The 19,887-nt window shown below is 56.6% G+C and overlaps 3 protein-coding genes across 3 annotated transcripts; all 3 read left to right on the top strand.

Moving 5' to 3' along the window:
• Positions 1-5,947: 5,947 nt before the first annotated feature.
• SLC25A44 (solute carrier family 25 member 44) lies at positions 5,948-11,682 on the top strand. The gene is made up of 4 exons (XM_054001166.1): positions 5,948-6,034; positions 6,347-7,074; positions 8,972-9,099; positions 9,501-11,682. Exons 2-4 carry the CDS (start codon positions 6,453-6,455, stop codon positions 9,690-9,692), a joined length of 942 nt encoding a protein of 313 aa, XP_053857141.1. The 5' UTR covers positions 5,948-6,034; positions 6,347-6,452; the 3' UTR covers positions 9,693-11,682.
• A 526-nt stretch (positions 11,683-12,208) lies between these two features.
• Positions 12,209-16,742, top strand: PMF1 (polyamine modulated factor 1). The gene is made up of 5 exons (XM_054001206.1): positions 12,209-12,508; positions 12,630-12,735; positions 13,451-13,551; positions 14,154-14,349; positions 15,474-16,742. Exons 1-5 carry the CDS (start codon positions 12,387-12,389, stop codon positions 15,525-15,527), a joined length of 579 nt encoding a protein of 192 aa, XP_053857181.1. The 5' UTR covers positions 12,209-12,386; the 3' UTR covers positions 15,528-16,742.
• A 495-nt stretch (positions 16,743-17,237) lies between these two features.
• On the top strand, positions 17,238-18,264 carry BGLAP (bone gamma-carboxyglutamate protein). The gene is given in 5 exon segments (XM_054001211.1): positions 17,238-17,281; positions 17,284-17,424; positions 17,689-17,733; positions 17,814-17,880; positions 18,006-18,264. Coding segments are annotated over 5 exon segments (423 nt in total). The 5' UTR covers positions 17,238-17,244; the 3' UTR covers positions 18,139-18,264.
• Positions 18,265-19,887: the final 1,623 nt, after the last annotated feature.

Below are 19,887 nucleotides of genomic sequence, written 5' to 3'. Positions count from 1 at the left end.
CCCCGGGGAGGGGGGGGGGGGCGTGGGGAGGGCTGTGAATGTGAAAGGGTTTTCGGTTTTGTTTTTATTTAATACACCTGTTTTAACCTAAGGCTCACGTTCTGGGGCTGAGGGTGGAATGGGCCCTGGGGTGGGACGAGAGGGATGGGATGGGGCAAGGGAGTGGGATGGGGAGAGAGTGGAGGGCGAAGGAAGGGTCATGGGGACAGATGTGGCACAGAGGAGAAACGTCCCCGTGGGGCGAGGACGTGGGGTGGGGGAATGGCTGGAAATGGTGGACGCTGACACCGGTATTACCCCAGGGAAGAAACCCAGGTTCCATAAAAACCACAACGTGGGGCAAGCTGGGCTCGACGGGCTCCGTCAGCCAGCGGGGCACCCACCCTGCACTGCCACCCCCCCAGTGCTGCATGACCCCAGCCCGTGGGTGCCCCGAGTGGCAGAGCCCCCACTTGCCCCTGGCTGTCCCCCTACCCCGCTTCCAGCGTCTTTGGTCCGCCTTTTTAAAGCCAAACCACCTGTACATTTTGCTCTTTGCTTTTTTATTAAAAAAGGAAAACTCCATGCCTCACATTGCTGCGTCCGTGGAGCAGCCCCGGGGGCCTTTTGGGCGACGTGCGAGGCCTGGGCCAGGGGAACACGTGTGCGCGCGTGGGCGTGCGGGGACGCGCGTGGGCGTGCGGGGACGCGCGCGTTCCCGTGCAGCGTGCACGCGCAGGGAGGGGCACGGAGAGCGGGACAGCCCTCTCACGCCCGCCCATCACCCCCTCCTGTGGGTGCACCCGTGCTGTTTTGCCCTCCCGGCCTCGCCCCGGCCCCTCCAGCACGCAGGACCCGCGCGCAGCGCTGAGGGTCACTGGCCCTTTAAGAGCCGTAATTCGGCGCGGTCCCTTTAAGGCGCCCCCCTCCCCGCCGCCCTCTTTACTGCGGGCCGGAAGCGCGTGCGCACTTCCGGTGCGACCTCTGCCCGGTCCCAAGATGGCGGCGGCGCTCGGGTGCTGACGGCGCCGGTCACTTCCGGCGGGGAACGGCCATGGCGCGGCGGGGCCGGCCCGGCCGGCGGCTCGTCGGGGGTCCCTCCCGCCGGCGTCAGGTGAGGGGCTGCCGGGGCCGGGGAGAGGCCTGGCCTGGGCCAGCAGCGGTGCGGCAGGGCCTGACGGTGGTGGCCCGGCCCGGCGCGGCGCGGTGCCGGTGCGGGCGGCGGCGGCTGAGCGGGGTCCCCGGGCAGGTGTGGAGGCTGCGCGGCCGGACGGGAGGGCGGCAGGTGGGGGAGAGGGAGCGGCTGGCGAGGGGTGCACGTAAGGCGGGGTGGAGGAGGGGGTTGGTGTGAGACCCCCTTGGCATTGAAAGACCCCGGGAGAAAGGGCCGGAGGGTCCCGGCGCAGAGCCCGGAGCCCCCCTCGGCGAGGCCCGCCGGGGCAGGCGGGACAGGGCTTGAACGGCCGCGGGGAAAGGAGCTGGAGGGTCCAGGGACCCTCCTCAGGGCAGAGGCCGAAGCCCTCCCCGGGGTGGATGGGGACGCGGCCGGAGCCCCCCGGGGCTGCAGGGGTTAACGCTGCCTTGGGGACAGCGGCGACACCCCCGGCCCGCGGGGCCGCGGGGCTGGGGACGCTCTGGCCCGGCAGTGACCTTGAGCGGATCGCGGAGCGGGCTGTCCCGCCGCTCTGTGCCTCAGGGCTTCTGTGGCCGGGCATGGCAGGTTGGCATTGGCCCGGGGGTGGCAGCGGGGGGCTCCTGCCCGCGGGGCGGGGAAGTGCTGGCCTCGGAGTGCCGCTGCCGCACGGCTTGCGGAGCCCCAGCTGTGCCCAGAGCTGCGGGCTGCCGGCGGGGCTGCGCTTCGAGCAGGACTCCTTCTCTGTGCCGGGTTTGGATCCCCTCCCAGCGCGGGCTGAGGTTAAGGAGCGAACTGCGCGTTAGCTCAGTGAGAGTGACAGTGAGCTGGATGTGGCGTTAGCTCAGCTCGCTGGGATGGATGTGGCGTTAGCTCAGCTCAATGGGATGGATGTGGCGTTAGCTCAGCTCAATGGGATGGATGTGGCGTTAGCTCAGCTCGGTGAGGTGGATGTGGTGCCCTAAAAGCAACACCTAGCTCAGCTCGCTGGGATGGATGTGGCGTTAGCTCAGCTCAGTGAGGTGGATGTGGCATTAGCTCAGCTCGCTGGGATGGATGTGGTGCCCTAGCTCAGCTCAGGGAGGTGGATGTGGTGCCCTAGCTCAGCTCAGGGAGGTGGATGTGGTGCCCTAGCTCAGCTCAGGGAGGTGGATGTGGTGCCCTAGCTCAGCTCAGGGAGGTGGATGTGGTGCCCTAGCCCAGCTCAGGGAGGTGGATCTGGTGCCCTAGCTCAGCTCAGGGAGGTGGATCTGGTGCCCTAGCTCAGCTCAGGGAGGTGGATCTGGTGCCCTAGCCCAGCTCAGCTCAGTGAGGTGGATGTGGTGCCCTAGCCCAGCTCAGGGAGGTGGATGTGGCATTAGCCCAGCTCGCTGGGATGGATGTGGCGTTAGCCCAGCTCAGTGAGGTGGATGTGGTGCCCTAGCCCAGCCCAGCTCAGGGAGGTGGATGTGGTGCCCTAGCTCAGCTCAGGGAGGTGGATGTGGTGCCCTAGCTCAGCTCAGGGGGGTGGATGTGGCATTAGCCCAGCTCGCTGGGATGGATGTGGCGTTAGCTCAGCTCGGTGAGGTGGATGTGGTGCCCTAGCTCAGCTCAGGGAGGTGGATGTGGTGCCCTAGCTCAGCTCGGTGAGGTGGATGTGGTGCCCTAGCTCAGCTCAGTGAGGTGGATGTGGTGCCCTAGCCCAGCTCAGCTCAGTGAGGTGGATCTGGTGCCCTAGCTCAGCTCAGCTCAGTGAGGTGGATCTGGTGCCCTAGCCCAGCTCAGCTCAGGGAGGTGGATGTGGTGCCCTAGCCCAGCTCAGGGAGGTGGATGTGGTGCCCTAGCCCAGCTCAGGGAGGTGGATGTGGTGCCCTAGCTCAGCTCAGGGAGGTGGATCTGGTGCCCTAGCTCAGCTCAGTGAGGTGGATGTGGTGTTAGCCCAGCTCTCTGGGATGGACGCGGTGCCGTAACACCAAGGTCAAGGTTCCATCCCCGAACGGGCCGTTCCCGTTCACTCCAGAGCTGGACCCGCCGGCCCCGCTGGGCCCTGTCCAGCTCACACTGTTCTGTGATTCCACGCTGGAGGAGGTGCCAGGCAGCCTCGGGCTGACTGCAGCTGGTTCCCAGGCCGGTGCTGAGGCATTAGCATGCTGGGCAGGGCACATCCCTGCCCGGGGCACACAAAGGCCCTGTCTGTGCTTGCCAGAGAATCATCTTTAGCTCCAGCTGCAGCAACGAGCGGTTTGGGGACCAGACTGACAGGGTGGCATTAAAGGACATGAACTGGGGGGTTTATACTGAGCTCTGTGTGTGGGAGACTGAGGCTGTGCCCAGATGAGAGAGCAGGAGCAGGCCCTGCTCGGTACCCCCTGCTTGGATTTCCAGGCAGAAGTTCAAGAAATGCTGTTTTGTGCATGGTGGGAAGGAGCCACTGAGGGGTGGTTTTGGCAGGAAGCTGCTCCAGAGTTTAAGGATGTGTGAGCTGTGGTGTGCTTGTACCTTGTTTTGGAGGGCAGGTCAATTCTTAGGAGATGTAGCTGGATTACTTTTATATCAGTCTCCCTAAAATTCCTTGAAAGATCATCAAAGAGTTGCTTAATGAGTGTGACGGGATCCCTGCCCTGAGCAAGGCCGTGGTCTAAATTTCTGCAAGATTAAATGCTCTGAGCAAAACTCTTTATGCTGGCAGAGTAAGAATTGCAGCCATGCTGGTCATCCCTGGAGCTGCCCTTCCTTCTTCCACACAGGAGAGACTTTGAGTGCCTCAGAGCCGTGAGGTTAAAATGACTTTGTCTAATTCAGATCCTGAATGAGAAGAGTTATTGGTGAGAGTCCAGAGGAAGTACAGCTGTTCCTCGAGAAGTTGTGGCTGAAATTCTAAACCCAAAGCACTAGAGCACATAAAAGTAAATAAAGATCAAGGAATTATTATTGTTGTTGTTGTTTTGTTTTCTGTATTGCAGTAATAAGAATGTTTTTTGCAGGCAGCCCTTCCCCTTCCTTTGTGGGGAGCTCGATTCCATCCCTGGGTGGCAGAGGAATTTGGAGTATGGACCCTCAGGCTTCACCAGGGAATCATATTGGCTAGACTCTATTTTAATTTTTTAAATGAAATATTAAGCTAGTGGGACTCTTAACAAGAGCCAAGTTGTGTTTTCATAGGTGCTATGCACAGATAATTCCTGTGCAGGAAGCTTTGTGTGTCAAATCATGTCAATATTAGCAAACCCAGTAAGGCTGTAATTGTAACTAAAGCAGTCCAGGCTTTGCTTAGCCAGGCTCTGGTGTTTGTTGTGCCTTAACTGCCAAGGCAATTGGCTGTAGCTCTCTTTACAATGGTAAAAAGGTGGGTTTTGGGGTGTTTTTAATTCCCCTGTTCATCTGCAGGAGCTGTGGTAGCCTGTAATGCTGTTTGCTCCTGTGCAGCAAATATTTTGTTGGTCAACAGGCAATGAAATGGTCACTTAATGGGACATCCACCCCTGATCTGCCTTAATTTCATAACTGTAATTTCTTCTCTGTGCCAGAGGTAAACAACTTCCAGTTGTTTTGTTACTGTGTTTCTAACAGAATGTCTCTGGCCTGTGTGAGTTCTTCATGAATTCTGAAGTGTTGAGACATTTCCCTAAGAATCCCAGACTGGTTTGGCTTGGAGGGACCTTAAAGCCCATCTCATCCCACCCCCTGCCATGGCAGGGACACCTTCCACTGTCCCAGGTTGCTCCAAGCCCCATCCAGCCTGACCTTGGACACTGCCAGGGATCCAGAGGCAGCCACAGCTTCTCTGGGCACCCTGTGCCAGGGCCTGCCCACCCTCACAGGGAGCAATTCCTTCCCAATATCCCATCTAAGCCTGCTCTTGGTCAGTGGGAAGCCATTCCATCTGTCCTGTCACTCCAGGCTCTTGTCCCAAGTGCCTCTCCCTTGGAGCTCCTTTAGGCACTGATGTTATGGCTTGGTAATGTAAAGTGCCCCAAATCAGTGTGTGGTGGTGACTGCCCATCCCTTTGAGTTCTCACTTGGTGAATCTGTTTTCAGATCAAGGTTTTGGCTCCCTTGTTCCTGTTCCTGCTTCTTGCTCTAGCTCTGCTCTCCAGCAATCCAGCTCGTGCCTTGGCACACACTTCCAGTGCCTGGAATACAAGTTATGATCCAGCTGCAGTCAAGCCTTTCCCAAAAGTTCAGCCACCCAAACACCCCAGGTTTTTTTTTAATTTGATGTGAAAGTAAGTCCTTACCAGCAGTGAACTGGTCCATGTTTGTTTGGGTGATTCTCTGAGCTGTGCTTCTCCTGCTGCCTGGCCCTGTGTGTAGGTTCCCTTAGCCCAAGCTTGGTTAATCATGCAGCAAGTTAATTGACTAATTGCAGCAGCTGAAAGTACCAGGAGCCTGGCTGTGGAGAAGCAGTTGGTGCCTGCTGGGACCTGGTGATGAGCTGCAGCAATTGGGGCTGGGGGAGGCTGAACCAGCCCCTCCCTCCTCATCCTCCCCATTCCTGGTGCTCTGAGCACAACCTACAGTGGAAGGGGGCTTATCAGACCAGGAGCAACGATGGAGTGTTGGAAGGGAGGGTGAACTTTGCTCATGTAGCTGACAAGCAGCTCAACAGAGAGAGCCTGGGCTGTGATTTAACCCCTTCTTTTCAGGATCTTGGTCATCAGCGTGGAGACTCTACATGGCTGTCTTGCCTTGTTTTCCCATTGTTGTTCTTTTCACCTTCTCATCACCCTCCAGCTTTAGGAAGATAAGAATGGAAGTGCCCAAAGAAGTGGGTCTAATTCATGCAGGGAACCTAGGAACACAAAAGGATTTGTCACTTTCTTCTTTGTACAGATCCTGCAACTGAAAAGTGACGTCCTGACACCTGGGAGCATCACAGACCTGGAATGACTGGGGAGAAGCTGCTTTGGTTGGCCATCCCTGATCTTGCGTGTCCTTTAAAAGGTGTGTGTGCTGCTGGAGTGGTGCTCATCTGCTTCTGAAAGCATGGGAGCTTTGCTTTTCCACAGAGCAGTCTGGGCTGTGGTGAGAGCTGCTGCTGGAGCTCAGAAAACAGCCACAGTGACATCAGAAGGTGTCACCATCAGGCACATGGTAGGGCCCTGCCTCTGGAGGTTGCAGTCCCTCTGCTTGGCCAGCACAATGCTGTGCAAGGGCTTGCTGTGTGCTCGAGGAGAGTCAGCCAAGGTTGAGGTGATGTGGGCGCTTGTAGCGAGTGGGGCTTTGTCCTCTACCCAAGGGGGTCTCTCATTTCAGGTGCCAGCACTTGCAGTCTGGTTGGTCAAGGCTGGAAGGCTGGGCCTGGATCTGCTCTGCACATCTGAGGGAGATCTGGACCTCTCCTGCCTGACCCCAGGGAGCCATGGAGGACAAACGGAACATCCCCATCATTGAGTGGGAGCACCTGGACAAAAGGAAATTCTACGTGTTTGGGATTTGCATGACTATGATGATCCGGGTGAGCGTTTACCCCTTCACGCTGATCCGGACGCGGCTGCAGGTCCAGAAGGGCAAGAGCCTCTACAACGGGACTTTCGACGCCTTTGTGAAAATCCTGCGGACAGAAGGGACGGCTGGGCTCTACCGTGGCTTCTTGGTCAACACCTTCACCCTGATCTCAGGACAGTGCTACGTGACGACATACGAGCTCACTCGGAAGTACGTGTCACGGTACAACAACAACAACGCTGTGAAGTCCCTGGTGGCCGGTGGCTCGGCCTCCCTGGTGGCCCAGAGCATCACGGTACCCATCGATGTCATCTCCCAGCACCTCATGATGCAGAGGAAGGGGGAAAGCATGGGCAGGTTCAAGGTGCAGACCCAAGATGGCAAGCGTCTGCTGGTCTTTGGCCAAACCAAGGACATCATTGTACAGATTTTCAAGGCTGACGGTTTTAGAGGCTTCTACAGGGGTTATGTGGCCTCGCTGCTCACTTATATTCCCAACAGTGCGGTCTGGTGGCCCTTCTACCACTTCTATGCTGGTAAGTGAAAGGAGGCTTGAAATTTATCTTATCCCAGGAGAGCCAGAAGCCCCTCGGATGGACCCTTGACACTGTGGATTCAGCGTGATTTGCTTTCTCTCTGGGGGTGGGAGCAGAATCTGTCCTGAACAAAGGAGCTACATCTGGTTGTGTGGGAATTCTGCAGATACTGGGTGGAAGTTTAACAGAGCAGCAGTGTTTCAGTGCAGAACAAGAGGTCTGAGTGCTATAGGACTTCAAACTGGATGGCTCCAGGCAAGTGGGGCTTCAAGCACCTGCTTTAACTTTCTCTTCCACTAATCCCAAACAGTGCCTTCTCCACGGGAGTGAGGAAGGCAGAGTTTTGGAGCCACCATGTAAGTATAGTTCATCTTTCAGTTCATGTGAACTCAGGCATCTCATAGATGGCAAAGGGACTTTTAGAGCCACAAATCTCATGGCAAAACCAAACAGCAGGCAGAGACAAGGGCCAAATCTTCCCTGGATTTCTGTCAGGTGTTGCTTCCGTTTTGGCAACTTTAAAATTGGCACTGAGTCTTGTGATGGAAAACTGCACTCAGTAGAAAGTTCTTTCTCCCTAGCTCAGTTCTCATACTCCTTAGGGTGTTTCCAAAGGCTAAAAGTGTTGGCCAGCTAAGGTTTACTTCCACCTCTGATGATCCTTTAGATTTCTGCCGTGCAGCTTTGCACATGGTTTTTAGGCATCTATTTACCTAATTTCTGCCAAAAGGTGGTGGTAATGAGCAGTTTGGGGTTTGCTGTACTGGGCCTAAAGTACATCTTGGAGGTCAAGATGCAACCTGTTCTTCAAAATCCAGATGTCTCAAAGGTCCTGTGTACTTTACAGAGTTCTGGTAGCTAGAGGAAGCATTGGTGCTGCATTTAAATGGCAGTGGCAGCTTGGCACGTTGGGCTGTACTTTGTGGGACTGCTCCCATCAAGTCTCCATGTCAACAGTTTATAAGACCAAGACCCAGTGTACAAACTGTAAGATTTTCATGCCAAAAGGGCTCAAAGGAGGGCATGTAAGAAAAGGCAGTTGATATGGATCTCTCAGCTTCCAGGTGTTTGCTCTTTCCCTGTCTTCTCAGTGGACATCGAGATGATGGGAAACATAAGCCCCAGCTGTCAATGAATCTGCTCTGGCTGCATTTCCCAGTCCTCTGTTCCTGGAGCAGCAGCAGGGGTCACTGAACCCTCATCAGGTGCAAAGGACACTGCTGGCCCTGATTCCAGTGTTCAAGGTCTCAAACAGAGCTGCTTCCTTCCCTCCTGCCAGACAGGCTTCCTCATCGTCCAAAACACGGGGATTTGAGCACTCTTCTGTCCAACTTTAACCAATAAAAGTGTGGGAGATTCAAATCCTATTGGCCAGGCAGCAGGAGCAGAGGGAGGAAATCTGGGATGAGCACTACATGGTGCTGTTCTCCTTAGGGATCCACAGTGGGGTGCCAGGGTATCTCCTGGACTCTGCCCAGTAGTGACAGCTTTCTGTACAAATCTCTGCAGGCACCTTCCAATGGAGCCTTGTCTTAAGGCTTCCTCCACCTTCTAAAGAGGGTGGTTATTTTCATGCCCTGTTTTGGGGACGTGGAAGCTTATTCTGTCCAGTTTGCCCCACAGGCCTGGGGAGCCAGAGAGGCAGCTGATGGGAGGCTGTGGGACAAAGCATGGGGAGTGTCCTGGAGCCACCAGTGTGATGAGTCCTGCTCCCTGTGCTGTGCCAGCTTTCTGGGGTGCTGTAGGAAGCACCACTTTGAGATTCTGTGGGAGGAGCTGGCAGGCTGTACACCAGGGATTCTGCCCACTACAAATCAGCTGGAGTTAGAGGGTGGAGTTGAGGAGATGATAAACATCCACTGAAAGTCTGAAAGTTTCCTCTCTCTCCTGTTCCCAGAACAGCTTTCGAGTTTGACTCCTAAGGACTGTCCCCACCTCCTTCTGCAAGCGATATCAGGGCCACTTGCAGCTGCCACAGCTTCCACCCTCACCAACCCCATGGATGTGGTGAGGGCTCGGGTCCAGGTAAGAGTTCAGCGTGCTTGGCACAGTGCAGGGTGGGGTTCAGCCTGGGCTCTCATCTCTGTGGTTTCAGGTGAGCTGCTTCCCTGTTCTCCCTGGGCCTTTCATCCTGGGTAGTGGGTGTTTAATTGGCCCTCAGCATTAGCAAGAGGAGCCCAGGCTGGCAGTGCCAGCCTAGCCTGCTTAGACAGGCTTTCTCTTCAGAAAGGGAGAGGTGCTGCTTCCTGCTGCCTCCTTAGGACTTTGTGCTTTTTGTGCTCCCCTCCTCAGGGAGTTCTGGAGAGCAGATCAAGGCTGTTGGACTGGCTGATCTGTTGTCTCCAGAGCGTTCGGTTGCAGCAGAGCCCCAGAGCAGCTCACTGTGGAGTCTGGCAGCTCTGTCAATGTTTGTTCTGGCATTGCAGGTGGAAGGCAAGAGCTCCATCATTCTCACCTTCAAGCAGCTCATTGCAGAGGAAGGTCCCTGGGGGCTGACTAAAGGCCTCTCTGCCCGCATCATTTCGGCCACTCCTTCCACCATCGTCATCGTGGTGGGGTATGAAACGCTGAAGAAGCTGAGCCTGCGCCCAGAGCTGGTGGACTCAAGGCACTGGTAGAGGCAGCTGGTGGAGGAGAACCTTCCTGTGAACTCTCTGAGTCTGGTCTGTGGCAGGGGAGAGCCTGGGATGCGACGCAGCTGCTGTGCCTTTGTCTCTGGCTGGTTTCACAGCACAAGGCAGATGCAAAAGCAACTGCACTTCACCTCTTTAGATTTGAGTGTCATGCAATGGTCTGCTGCTGGTTTTGCTTAGACTGTGACCTTTGGCAGTGCTCTTTGCCTGGAACAGTCCATTCTAGGTGTGTGAATGCATCCTGGCGAGTTATTAATTCCTTTTTTTTTTAATTAAAGACTTACTGGCTTAAGCAAAAAGCCAGTTTATTCTCTTTAAATTATTTTCATCTTTGCCAAACTTCCAAGGAGTCTCACAGCCTGCAGCAGGACCCTCTGCTGGGATGTCTCTAGTGGCAGTTGTACTGTGGGAAGCTGGAAGCAGAAAATAGACAAGTGACATTCTCCAATCACCTGCTTTTATTTCTAGAAGATGTGAGACAAGAGTAACCTGGAACCACTTCAGACCTGATTTCCTGCGTTTTGAATAGATCTACATACTTGTTTTGTATATTCTTGGAAAATGTTCCCTGTCTCTCATCCTCCAAACAGCAAGCTGGCTGATAGCAAGTTGGGAGCTGAGCTGGCTGTTTGGAATTAGCTGATGGCAGTTTTGACACCTAACCTGTGTTTTTAATCTGTTGTAATTTAATTTTTTTTTTTATTTTAGGGAAGCTTATTCTGATTTCTGGAGAAGTGAATGGTTGTCCCGTGGCCTCGTTCAGTGTGTCAATCCTGCATGTTCAGAGTGGCTGTGGCCACTTCCCACCTTAGCTAGTTTAAGGCCAGAAATGCAGTTTGGAAGTGTTTGATCATGGTGCTGCCAGCAGCTGGATGAGAACTGAATGGGCTTTGGGCTATAATTAGATGAGACGTGGGGAAGGAAAAACCTTGTGCTGGCTTTTGATCCGGTTCAAACCTGACAGGCATGTTTATATTGAATAAGAAGTGTTGGTTCACTTCATGAGTTTAAATTCTGCCCATCCACTTTGGGAAGGGCAAGGATAATGTTTTGCACAATTGCTGGATCAGAAGCCTGAGCTATGGTCTGTGTATTTTACCAGGTGAAAACTTCAGGGGGACGAAACCAGAGGCTGCTTTTTGGGGAGGGGAGGGGAGGGAGGGGATTGCTTGACTGCACTCTGCTGCTCTTGGTGGTTGAGATTTGCCTTTCATGCTGCCAGCCCACACGTGGTGCTCATCTGGGTCAGCCACGTCCAGGGGGGTTCGGGGTGCACCTCCACACAACAGAGTGCACCACCTCCACTCCCCTTCTGCCATAACCAGGAATTTTGGTTGAGGTGTTGATCCTGCTGACCTGTGGCTGCTGCTGGGCTCCACTTGGCTGTCTCTTCCTGAGGGGACTCACCAAGCGTGGCTCTGCCCTTCATCCCAGTTGTCCCTGCCCAGCAGGCACTGGACATGCCACCGTGCCTGCTGGAGATGGAGAGTGCTGAAGCTGCTGCTGAGATGGGAGAGGCTTCTCTGCTAAGGGCAGAGCTTGATTCTAAGGTGCAGTGCTCTGATGGGGCTGTGGGTGAGTCGTCAGAGCCCTCTTCATCCCATTTTTGTTTCTTGCAGTGCTCAGAAAGGCACTGGATGCTGGAGCCGCTGGTGGAGTTGTTGGAGCAGCACCTTCTGCACCTGCTCTGGTCACGTGTTTGTCGTTTAAAAGTTGACACCAGTCGGCTCTTGCTCTAATAATAGATTGTGCTCTGAAAAGCAGAACAACAGCACCCCAAATCACAAGGCAGCAGGATGTTAACCCTAATATTAACAGGAACAATAACGATCAACCTCTGCCAGGTGCAGCAGGGCCAGTCCCAGTGTGCAGAACAGAGGGGCGGCAGCACCAGTGTGGGGAGACACTGTCAAACTTAATGTTCCTCTCGTAACCAGCAACGTCCTTGACAACTAATAAACGTGAGAGACCTTCAGTTTGGTGCCTGCGTTTAAAAGCACATGACTCTCCACACCAGGGGAGGCTGCTGCTTTTTGTCTTGTCACAGAAAGGGCTTCACCCTTAGCCTTTGGAGAGGGACGTGAGCTGCCTGAGAACTCAGTGGCTGCTCAGTGGCTGCTCAGTGGCTGAGCGAGGCAGGGAGAGCCGGCTGGAGCACGTGGAATGCCTGCAAGCAGCTGTGACCCAGAGCCGCCCCCAGGGCGCGGGCTGGCTCCTGGTTGGCTGTTACATGGGAAATGTCGCTTCTTTTTTTTTATTCTCTAACCGAGCTGAACTTCGCTGCTTCTTTTCTCCTTGAATTCTCCAGGCTCGATGGTTTTATTTCACTAAAAGTCGCTGGGGGGGGGGGGGGGCAGGGCGGGCATTTCCAGGGGCACTGGGGAGAGAAGGACGCTTTGTCGCGCTGCTTCCCTTCGGGGCCGGGCGCAGCCCCGCGCCGCCAGGGCGGCAGTTTCTCACCGCGGCGGGTTTGGCCGCGGTTCGGTTCGGACCGGCAGCGCCGGGCGGGGCGGTCCCGCCGAGCGGCACAAACCCCGCGCGTTCCCTTCCCGCGCGTTCTTCCCGCGCGTTCCCTTCACGCGCGTTCTTCCCGCGCGTTCCCTTCACGCGCGTTCTTCCCGCGCGTTCCCTTCCCGCGCGTTCTTCCCGCGGGGGCGGGGCCCCGGCCAACGGGCGGCGATGGCGGCGGCGGCGGGCGGCGATGGCGGGGACGGCCCGGCCCCGGCGGCGGCCCCGGGGCGAGCCCAGTTGTTCAGCACCGTGGTGGACACGTTCCTGGAGAAACTGGTGACCGCCGGGAGGTGAGGCGGGAGCGGGGAGGGAGCCCTGAGCCCACCGGATCCGCGGGAACAGCCCCGCAGCCGGCTCCGGGCCTGGCCCGGCCCCACCGTGAGCCCGGTCCCGATCCTGCCCTCCTTGCAGCTACCAGAGGTTTGCCAACTGCTACCGCTGCTTCTACAAGCTGCAGCCCCAGCTGACCAGGAGCATCTACGATCAGTTCATCTCCCAGCTACAGACGTCCATAAAGGTGAACGGGGGAGCGACCTGGGGGGGCTGCGGGGGGGTTTGGAGTGTCCAAAAGGGGGTTCAAAGCCACGGGGGAAAGCGCTGGACAGGTTGATATTAAAGGCAGCAAATATATTTCCTAAGTTGCAAAAGCAGAAAGCTGAGGTTGCTCTCCAGAGTTCTGTCTTCACCAGGAAAAAGCTGGAGGGTCATTCAGGTTGGAAAACACCGCTGGGACTATCGAGTCCAAGCATTTCCCCAGCACTGCCAAGGCCCCCACTGAACCATGTCCCTAAGTGCCACATCCACACATGTGTTAAATACCACATGTTAAATCCACATGTGTTAAATACCCCCAGGAATGGGGATTCCCAGGGTGTGGGCTCTTCATCCACGACAAAGCTGGAAGGAATTTGGATAAGGGATGGAGTGACAAAGAGGAATGGCTTCCACTGCCAGAGGGCAGGGTTAGATGGGATATTGGGAAGGAATTCTTCCCTGTGAGGGTGCTGAGGCGCTGACACAGGTGCCCAGAGAAGCTGTGGCTGACCCTGGATCCCTGAAATAATTTAAATCCAGGTTGGACAGGGCTTGGAGCAACGTGGTCTAGTGGAAGGTGGAACGAGATGTGCTTTAAGGTTCCTTTGAACGCAAACAATTCCCTGATTCCACGACCAGCGAGGGCTCACAAGCAGAGTGGTGCCTGTGTTTGTTCACCTTGTGTCCTTCCCTCACAGGAGGAGATCGAGGAGGTGAAAAATGAAGGGAATCTGGAGGAACTCTTCAATTCACTGGATAAGATCGTGGAGGAGGCAAAGGACCGGGAAGAGCCAGCGTGGTATGGCTGGCCAGGGGTGGGGGTCATGTTCCTACAAGGGCAACAGGCAGTTCCTGGGTGATGTCTGGGTGTCCTGTTGGCCTCATGCTGCAAGGGAGGGTCTGAAAGCTGCTGTATCTTTACAGCAACGTCAATGGGCCTAAAACACACAAAAAAATCAGTTTAATCTGTGCTTCTCTGGGCCCAGGATCCATTTCCATTCACTTCCTTAGTGCAGGGAGGTCAGCGCCACTGAGATGGGGGGGCAAATCCAGAGGGCTGATTTTGGGCACAGCAGAGTCCCCCTGCGTGCTCTTTGTGTCCTCGGGGCCTCAGCAGACACTGCAGGTTCAGCCACCTGGCAGACAGACTGGGGATTGTGACCAGAAACACAAGATTTGGTGTTCCTTGTGCTGAGGGGGGCGAGTGACATCCTGCCTGTTCCAAGCACCCACGTAGGGCCGGGCTCGGGGGGGAGCTCCCCGTTCCCTCCAGCGGGGCTGTGCTCAGCTCCCCGTGCCGGAGCAGAGCGTGGGAGGCGCGGGGCTGATCCCAGCTGGGTGGGAGCCGTGCCGGGTGGGATCTCGGCTCTCCTGGGTGCTGAGGAGCCGCCGCGTGCGCAGGCGGCCCAGCGGGATCCCGGAGCAGGACGTGCGCAGCGCCCTGGTGCCGTACCTGCGGAAGCACCGCGCCCACCTGCGCAGGGCGCTGCGCCACAAGGAGGAGCGCAACGGCCGCGTGGCCGAGTCCGTGCTGATGGGGAGGGACAGCATTGCAGAGCTGCAGCAGCTGATCCAGGCTCGCCAACAGGCCTGGCAGGTAAAAACAGACCAGAGCAACCCAAACCAGCCCGACCCTAACCAAACCAACCCAGTCCAAATCAAACCAACCCAAACCAAACCAGCCCGACCCTAACCAAACCAAACCAACCCAAACTAAATCAAACCAACCCAAACCAGCCCAACCCAAACCAGCCCAACCCAACCCAAACCAAACCAGCCCAAACCAAATCAAACCAGCCCAACCCAAATCAACCCAAACCAAACCAGTCCAAATCAGCCCAACCCAAACCAGCCCAACCCAAATCAACCCAACCCAAACCAACCCAGCACAAATCAACCCAACCAAACCAACCCAAACCAAACCAAACCAACCCAGTCCAAATCAGCCCAACCCAAATCAACCCAACCAAACCAACCCAAACCAAACCAGCCCAACCCAAACCAGCCCAAACCAAACCAACCCAGCACAAATCAACCCAACCAAACCAACCCAAACCAAACCAGCCCAACCCAAACCAGCCCAAACCAACCCAAACCAAATCAAACCAGCCCAACCCAACCCAAACCAGCCCAGTCCAAATCAGCCCAACCCAAACCAGCCCAAACACCAACCCAGTCCAAACCAGCCCAACCCAAACCAAACCAGCCCAACCCAAACCAAATCAGCCCAACCCAAATCAAACCAACCCAAGCCAACCCAAACCAAACTAATCCAACCCAAACCAGCCCAACCCAAACCAACCCAGCCCAACCCAAATTAATCCAACCCAACCCAGCCCAACCCAAACTAATCCAACCCAAACCAAACCAGCCCAACCAAACCAAACCAGCCCAACCCAAACCAACCCAACCAAATCAAACCAACCCAAACCAAAACCAACCTCCTTCTCATAGCACCTGCTGGAGCAGGGCTCAGTGGGGCCTGGAATGATTTCCAAACCCTCCACTTGTCCAGGACCTCCCCAGCAGCCAAGTCCTGCTGAAACTTTAGGTGTGGACGTTGTGTCTGGAGGTCTCAGGTGCTTTTCCCTGTGCAGTGGGTGGGATGTGGAATGGTCCCAGGGGACAGCAGTGTGTGACATGCTTGGCTCACATTCAGCCCTGAGTGTGGCAGGGTGGGAGAAGCATCATGCTGAGGTCTGTGGGTTGTGTTCCTTCCAGGCAATCAGTAAGGAGCAACGAGAACTCATCATGACATTCCAGGAGCCCCAGTGAGGCCACAGGATGAGGATGTCCCAAAGCACTCATGGGACAAGGTGTGTGCAGAACCCAGACTGAGAATTACCCTATCAGGCCACTGGAGACTGCAGAGGGACTGAAACAGCTGCTGGACTGGCACGGTTTGATCAGATTTGGTACAGAAACAACAAAAAAAACCACATTGAGATCTTGGAAATGGATGGCAATTCCGTATTTCCTACTCAGCTAGACAGAGGAGTGTCACAAACTGTGGCTGTGCTCTCCTCTGCTCCACTCAGTGCTGTGACAGGCCTGATTCCAGCTTCCAAAGCCACATTTGGGGTTTTGTAGCTGTTTTAGCTGTGCATTAGACAAAATTCAGTGCCTTAAGCCCCAAGCCAGGCTGTGCTGAGGTCTGAGGAGCCCACAGGCAGGAGCACGAGTGGGTCACAGCCAACACTCCTGCCTGTGCTTGCAGGTTCATTCAGTCTCCCTGTGTTCAGACCCTGCCCGTTGCAGATGTGGCAGCAGCTGCTGCACCAAGTTCCTCGTTCCCATTCCCATTCCCATTCTGTTCTCCAAGTTATTTTCTAGCCCTGGTCCCCTCCCAGCAGCCTGAGGTATCTGGGGATCTGTGCAGAGGTTGGAACGGCCCTGCCTCCACTCTGTGGGTTTGTAGCACAGGGTTTTGATGTTTTTCTGTGGAACCTTCTAGAGCCAGACTGGTTTTCCCCACCCAGAGTTGCCTCCTCTGTTTGCGGGCTGGGGAAGGGAAGGCTCCCAGGATCTCCCTGGCAGAGCCCCGCAGTGACGTGTGCCTGCAGCATGGACAGGCTGTTCCTTGGGGCTGGGCAGGGAGTGAGGAGAGTCCCCCTGCACCTGCAGAGGACTGAGAGGTTGTGAGTCCAGCAAGCTCCCTGCTCTCTACCCAAGGAGAGGCCCTGCCCTGTGACAAGCTGGGGAGGGGCAGTGGCCCCTCGCACCACGCCCCAACCTCTGTAAGCAATTAGAGTTGCAGAGTGGCTGCAGCAATTTCCCCTCTGCCTCCCCTCGCTGTGCTGGAATCTCAATAAATTGGGGCTGTTGTTCCCAGCTTGGCTCCTGCTGTGTTCTTGGCCCACGTACTCTGTACTTTACGGGTTTGTCTGACAAAGGCTCTGGTTCAGCAGTTCCGTCCGCCCTCTGCCCCAAAGCCTCCAGTTCCGATTTCCAAGACAGGGCTGGGATTTACAGGATCAAAAAGCGGTCAGGATCTGAAAGAGGAATGTTATTCAGGGGCTCCGAGTGCCCTGGCCACGCAGCGTGTGCCCGTGGCATGTGGCAGGGAGGAGCTGTGTGGAGACCAAGGCACAGGCACCTGCTCACCCTCCCTCCCCTGGGGACACAGTGTGACGATGCCCAAAAGAAGCACATGCTGGTCCCCCAGAAGTGGCCAGCAAGTTCCCTCTGGCCCTGCACATGGAGGAAAACCCCACAGGTTTTGGCAGGAAAGTCTCCCTGTGTCGCAGAAGCTGATTCTGGGATCCAGCAGTGGGAGCTGGGTCGGGCAGTGGGGAGCGCAGCAAGGAGCCCCCAGTGCCCCAAAACCCATTCCAGTGGGGATTGGGCGCTGCCAGGCTGGCAGGGCTGGGCCCACCAACAAATCCCCCCTGGCCTGGGGCCACTTTCCCCTCCCTTTGTGGGCTCTGGCTGGGCACAGGGGGACCAAGTTCATCCCAAACCACAATTGCCACCTCTGCCAGCAGCTCCGGCCATGGCGGATGTGCTGGAAATAACCCTGGTGAGGCCATGCCCCCCCTTGCCAAGGCCACAGGACCCTATAAAGACACCCAGGGAGCCAGGGCTGCACTCAGCCCAGCACAGGAAGGCACCATGAAGTCCCTCGTGCTGCTGACCCTCTTGGCCCTGCTCACCCTTGGTCTCTGCCGCAGAGGTACGGGAGAATCCAGGGCTGACGGGGACACTGGGGGTGATTCCGTGCCCTGGGAAGGGCTCTGCAGGGAGCAAAGGGACTGGGAAAACTTTGCTGAGCTTTGGGGTTGGGGGCACGGGGCTGCAACAAGGAGATAAGGACCGGGACATCCTTCAGCAGACTGGGGGGTGTCAGTGAGGGATGTGAGCTCCAAAAGGAGTGGGGTGAGAGCAGAGCCCACGTGGGGCCGTTCTGAGCCCACCCTCCCCTCCGTGTCACTCGCAGCTGCCGATGGCTCTGCCAGCACCCAGGACTCGCCCAGCTCCGAAGGTGAGTGACCGTGGCTGCCCGGCCCCACTGCCCTGGGGACAGGGGACATGAGCCCCTGACCCACCGCCCTGTCCCTGCAGCCTTCGTCTCCAGACGCGCCAGCGCCGAGGTGGTGCAGAGACAGAAGCGCAACTACGGCTACGGCAGGTGAGGGATCTGCTGGGTGAGGATCACGGCCCCACATGGGGGAAGCTTGCTGGCTCAGCCCAGGAGCCCCCCAGCTCCCATGGGACCCCCCCCCCGAGACCCCTGGGTGCCCCGTTTGTCCCCAGCAGCGTCTCTGGAGCCCCACGGGACCCCTTGGAGGCCAAGCGCGAGGTGTGCGAGCTCAACCCCGACTGCGACGAGCTGGCCGACCAGATCGGGTTCCAGGAAGCCTATCGGCGCTACTACGGCCTCGTGTAGCCCCAGCCCTGCTGTGGGGCAGGGGCTGAACTCCCCTAAACCCGCGTCAGGCCCCCCCCTCACCCCATCCACTTTCACCCTCTCATCCTTTCTGTTAGCCCTGGAAAGAAATAAATGCAAATAGTTGAGCCAGTTCCTTCGCAAGCTTGGGCCGTGGGTGGGTGGGAGGCTTCAGGGGATGTGCCCCATGTCACCCCACCCCACACAGCTGAGGACTCCTGGTTTCCTCCGAGGAGGAGAGGTGCTACCACCCCCAGATCCTGCTCCCAGCAGTGAGGAGCCCAGAGCTGCACCATCATTAATCCAGTTTAATTTAAAGCTCTTTCTCTCAAGCGTGGTGTTACTGGGGAGCAGCAGAGCTGCTCCAGGCACCCCGGGCCCCTGTGGCCTGCCCGGGAATTTCGTTACAAGCCGCCTTAATTACTCATTAACCTTGACACACACATGCACGCTTCCAGTGCCGGGTCCCCACACAGGATGGCACATTATCCCTGCCCCAGATTCATGGAATCACTGCTGGCTTGCCCTGGAAGAACTGAGGCAGAGGGAGTTGGGAGAGGGACACTGCAAGACACCTGACAGCACCACCCATTCTCATCTCCATCCCTGTCCCCATCCCCACCTGGTCAGCAGGAAGTGTGTCCAGGATCGTCTCATTCATCATCTGGAAGGAGCTGAGGACACAGCCAAGGGCTGAACTCTTGGGGTCCCAGTACCCCAACACGATCCCATCCCCCCAGAAGGTCTGTGGGGACAGCAGGGCTGCTCAGGGGACACCCCAGGGGGAGCAGGGCAGCCCAAGAGCTGCTTTGGGATTGTGGTGGGTGGGGAAACTGAGGCAGGGTGGGCTGGGAGTATCTCCCAGCTGAAACAAGGTTTCAGGGGGAGTAAAGGTGATTTCCTACCTCGGATGAGGGAATTGGGAGAAGAAACCTGGGGCAGGTTTCCCCCTAGCCCAGCCAGAGGTACCCGAAGGAAAACCCACAATGATCCAAAAGTATTTGGACAAACTTCCTGCTGCTCTGCACTGAGCAGGAGGCAGAGCGGTGCTGGTGGGAAGCACGGGTGGTGTGGTGGCCATGTGGGCCACCTGCAGCTGCCCTGCAGAGCCCCCTCCTCACCACTGCCTTGGGCTGGGGGTCCTGGTCCTGCCCTTGCCCTGGCTCCATTCTGACCATCCCACCACTGGCAGCCTCCAAAGAACCCAAGAGGGAGAGAGAATTATGGCAGTGCCCAGCTCGGTGCTCCCACCAGGGGAAGCAGATCAGGGAGCTTGGACAGCAATGAATTCAGGGCAGGAATACTGATCTATTTTCTCTCCCTGCCCTCCCAGCTACCCATGGCACCAGGGCACGGTGGGACCCTCACACAGCCCAATCTCCAGCCTGAAGCCCCCAGCCCACCCTCTCCCAGCACGTTAAAGGGACACTGGAAAATCACATTTTAAAATTTACACTTTCCCAGTCTCCTGCTTCTCCACCCCCTTTCCCCCGTTAAAAGTGAGCTGCAAAGGCCCCGATGAGCTAGGCCAGGTCCTCGTGCAGGTCAGGGGTGCTCCTGTGGCAGCAGAGTCCTACCAAGAGGATGAAGTCATCCCAAATCACAGAGGCAGCAAGGGAAATGCTACTCCCATCACAGAGCTAAGGAAGGACGCACCTGCACTTCTTTGCTGGAAAGTCTGGTCAGCAAAGCATATGAGGGTGGATTTACAGATGGAAAATGCACTCAGCCCCCGGGCTGTGCAGGAAA

The sequence above is a fragment of the Vidua macroura genome, chromosome 29 (assembly GCF_024509145.1).
Source record: "Vidua macroura isolate BioBank_ID:100142 chromosome 29, ASM2450914v1, whole genome shotgun sequence".
Lineage (NCBI taxonomy): Eukaryota > Metazoa > Chordata > Aves > Passeriformes > Viduidae > Vidua > Vidua macroura.
Note: the sequence above shows the minus strand (reverse complement) of the source record. Positions and strands in the feature narration are given on the sequence as shown.

What these genes read in the sequence shown, in the direction of transcription:
- SLC25A44 (XM_054001166.1), top strand. Translation starts at nt 6,453, where the DNA reads ATGGAGGACAAACGGAACATCCCCATCATTGAGTGGGAGCACCTGGAC. An exon ending in CTTCTACCACTTCTATGCTG is followed by an intron (nt 7,075 to 8,971) that starts GTAAGTGAAAGG and finishes TCCTGTTCCCAG; the next exon opens with AACAGCTTTCGAGTTTGACT. An exon ending in TGGTGAGGGCTCGGGTCCAG is followed by an intron (nt 9,100 to 9,500) that starts GTAAGAGTTCAG and finishes CTGGCATTGCAG; the next exon opens with GTGGAAGGCAAGAGCTCCAT.
- PMF1 (XM_054001206.1), top strand. Translation starts at nt 12,387, where the DNA reads ATGGCGGCGGCGGCGGGCGGCGATGGCGGGGACGGCCCGGCCCCGGCG. An exon ending in AGCTACAGACGTCCATAAAG is followed by an intron (nt 12,736 to 13,450) that starts GTGAACGGGGGA and finishes CTTCCCTCACAG; the next exon opens with GAGGAGATCGAGGAGGTGAA. An exon ending in CTCGCCAACAGGCCTGGCAG is followed by an intron (nt 14,350 to 15,473) that starts GTAAAAACAGAC and finishes TGTTCCTTCCAG; the next exon opens with GCAATCAGTAAGGAGCAACG.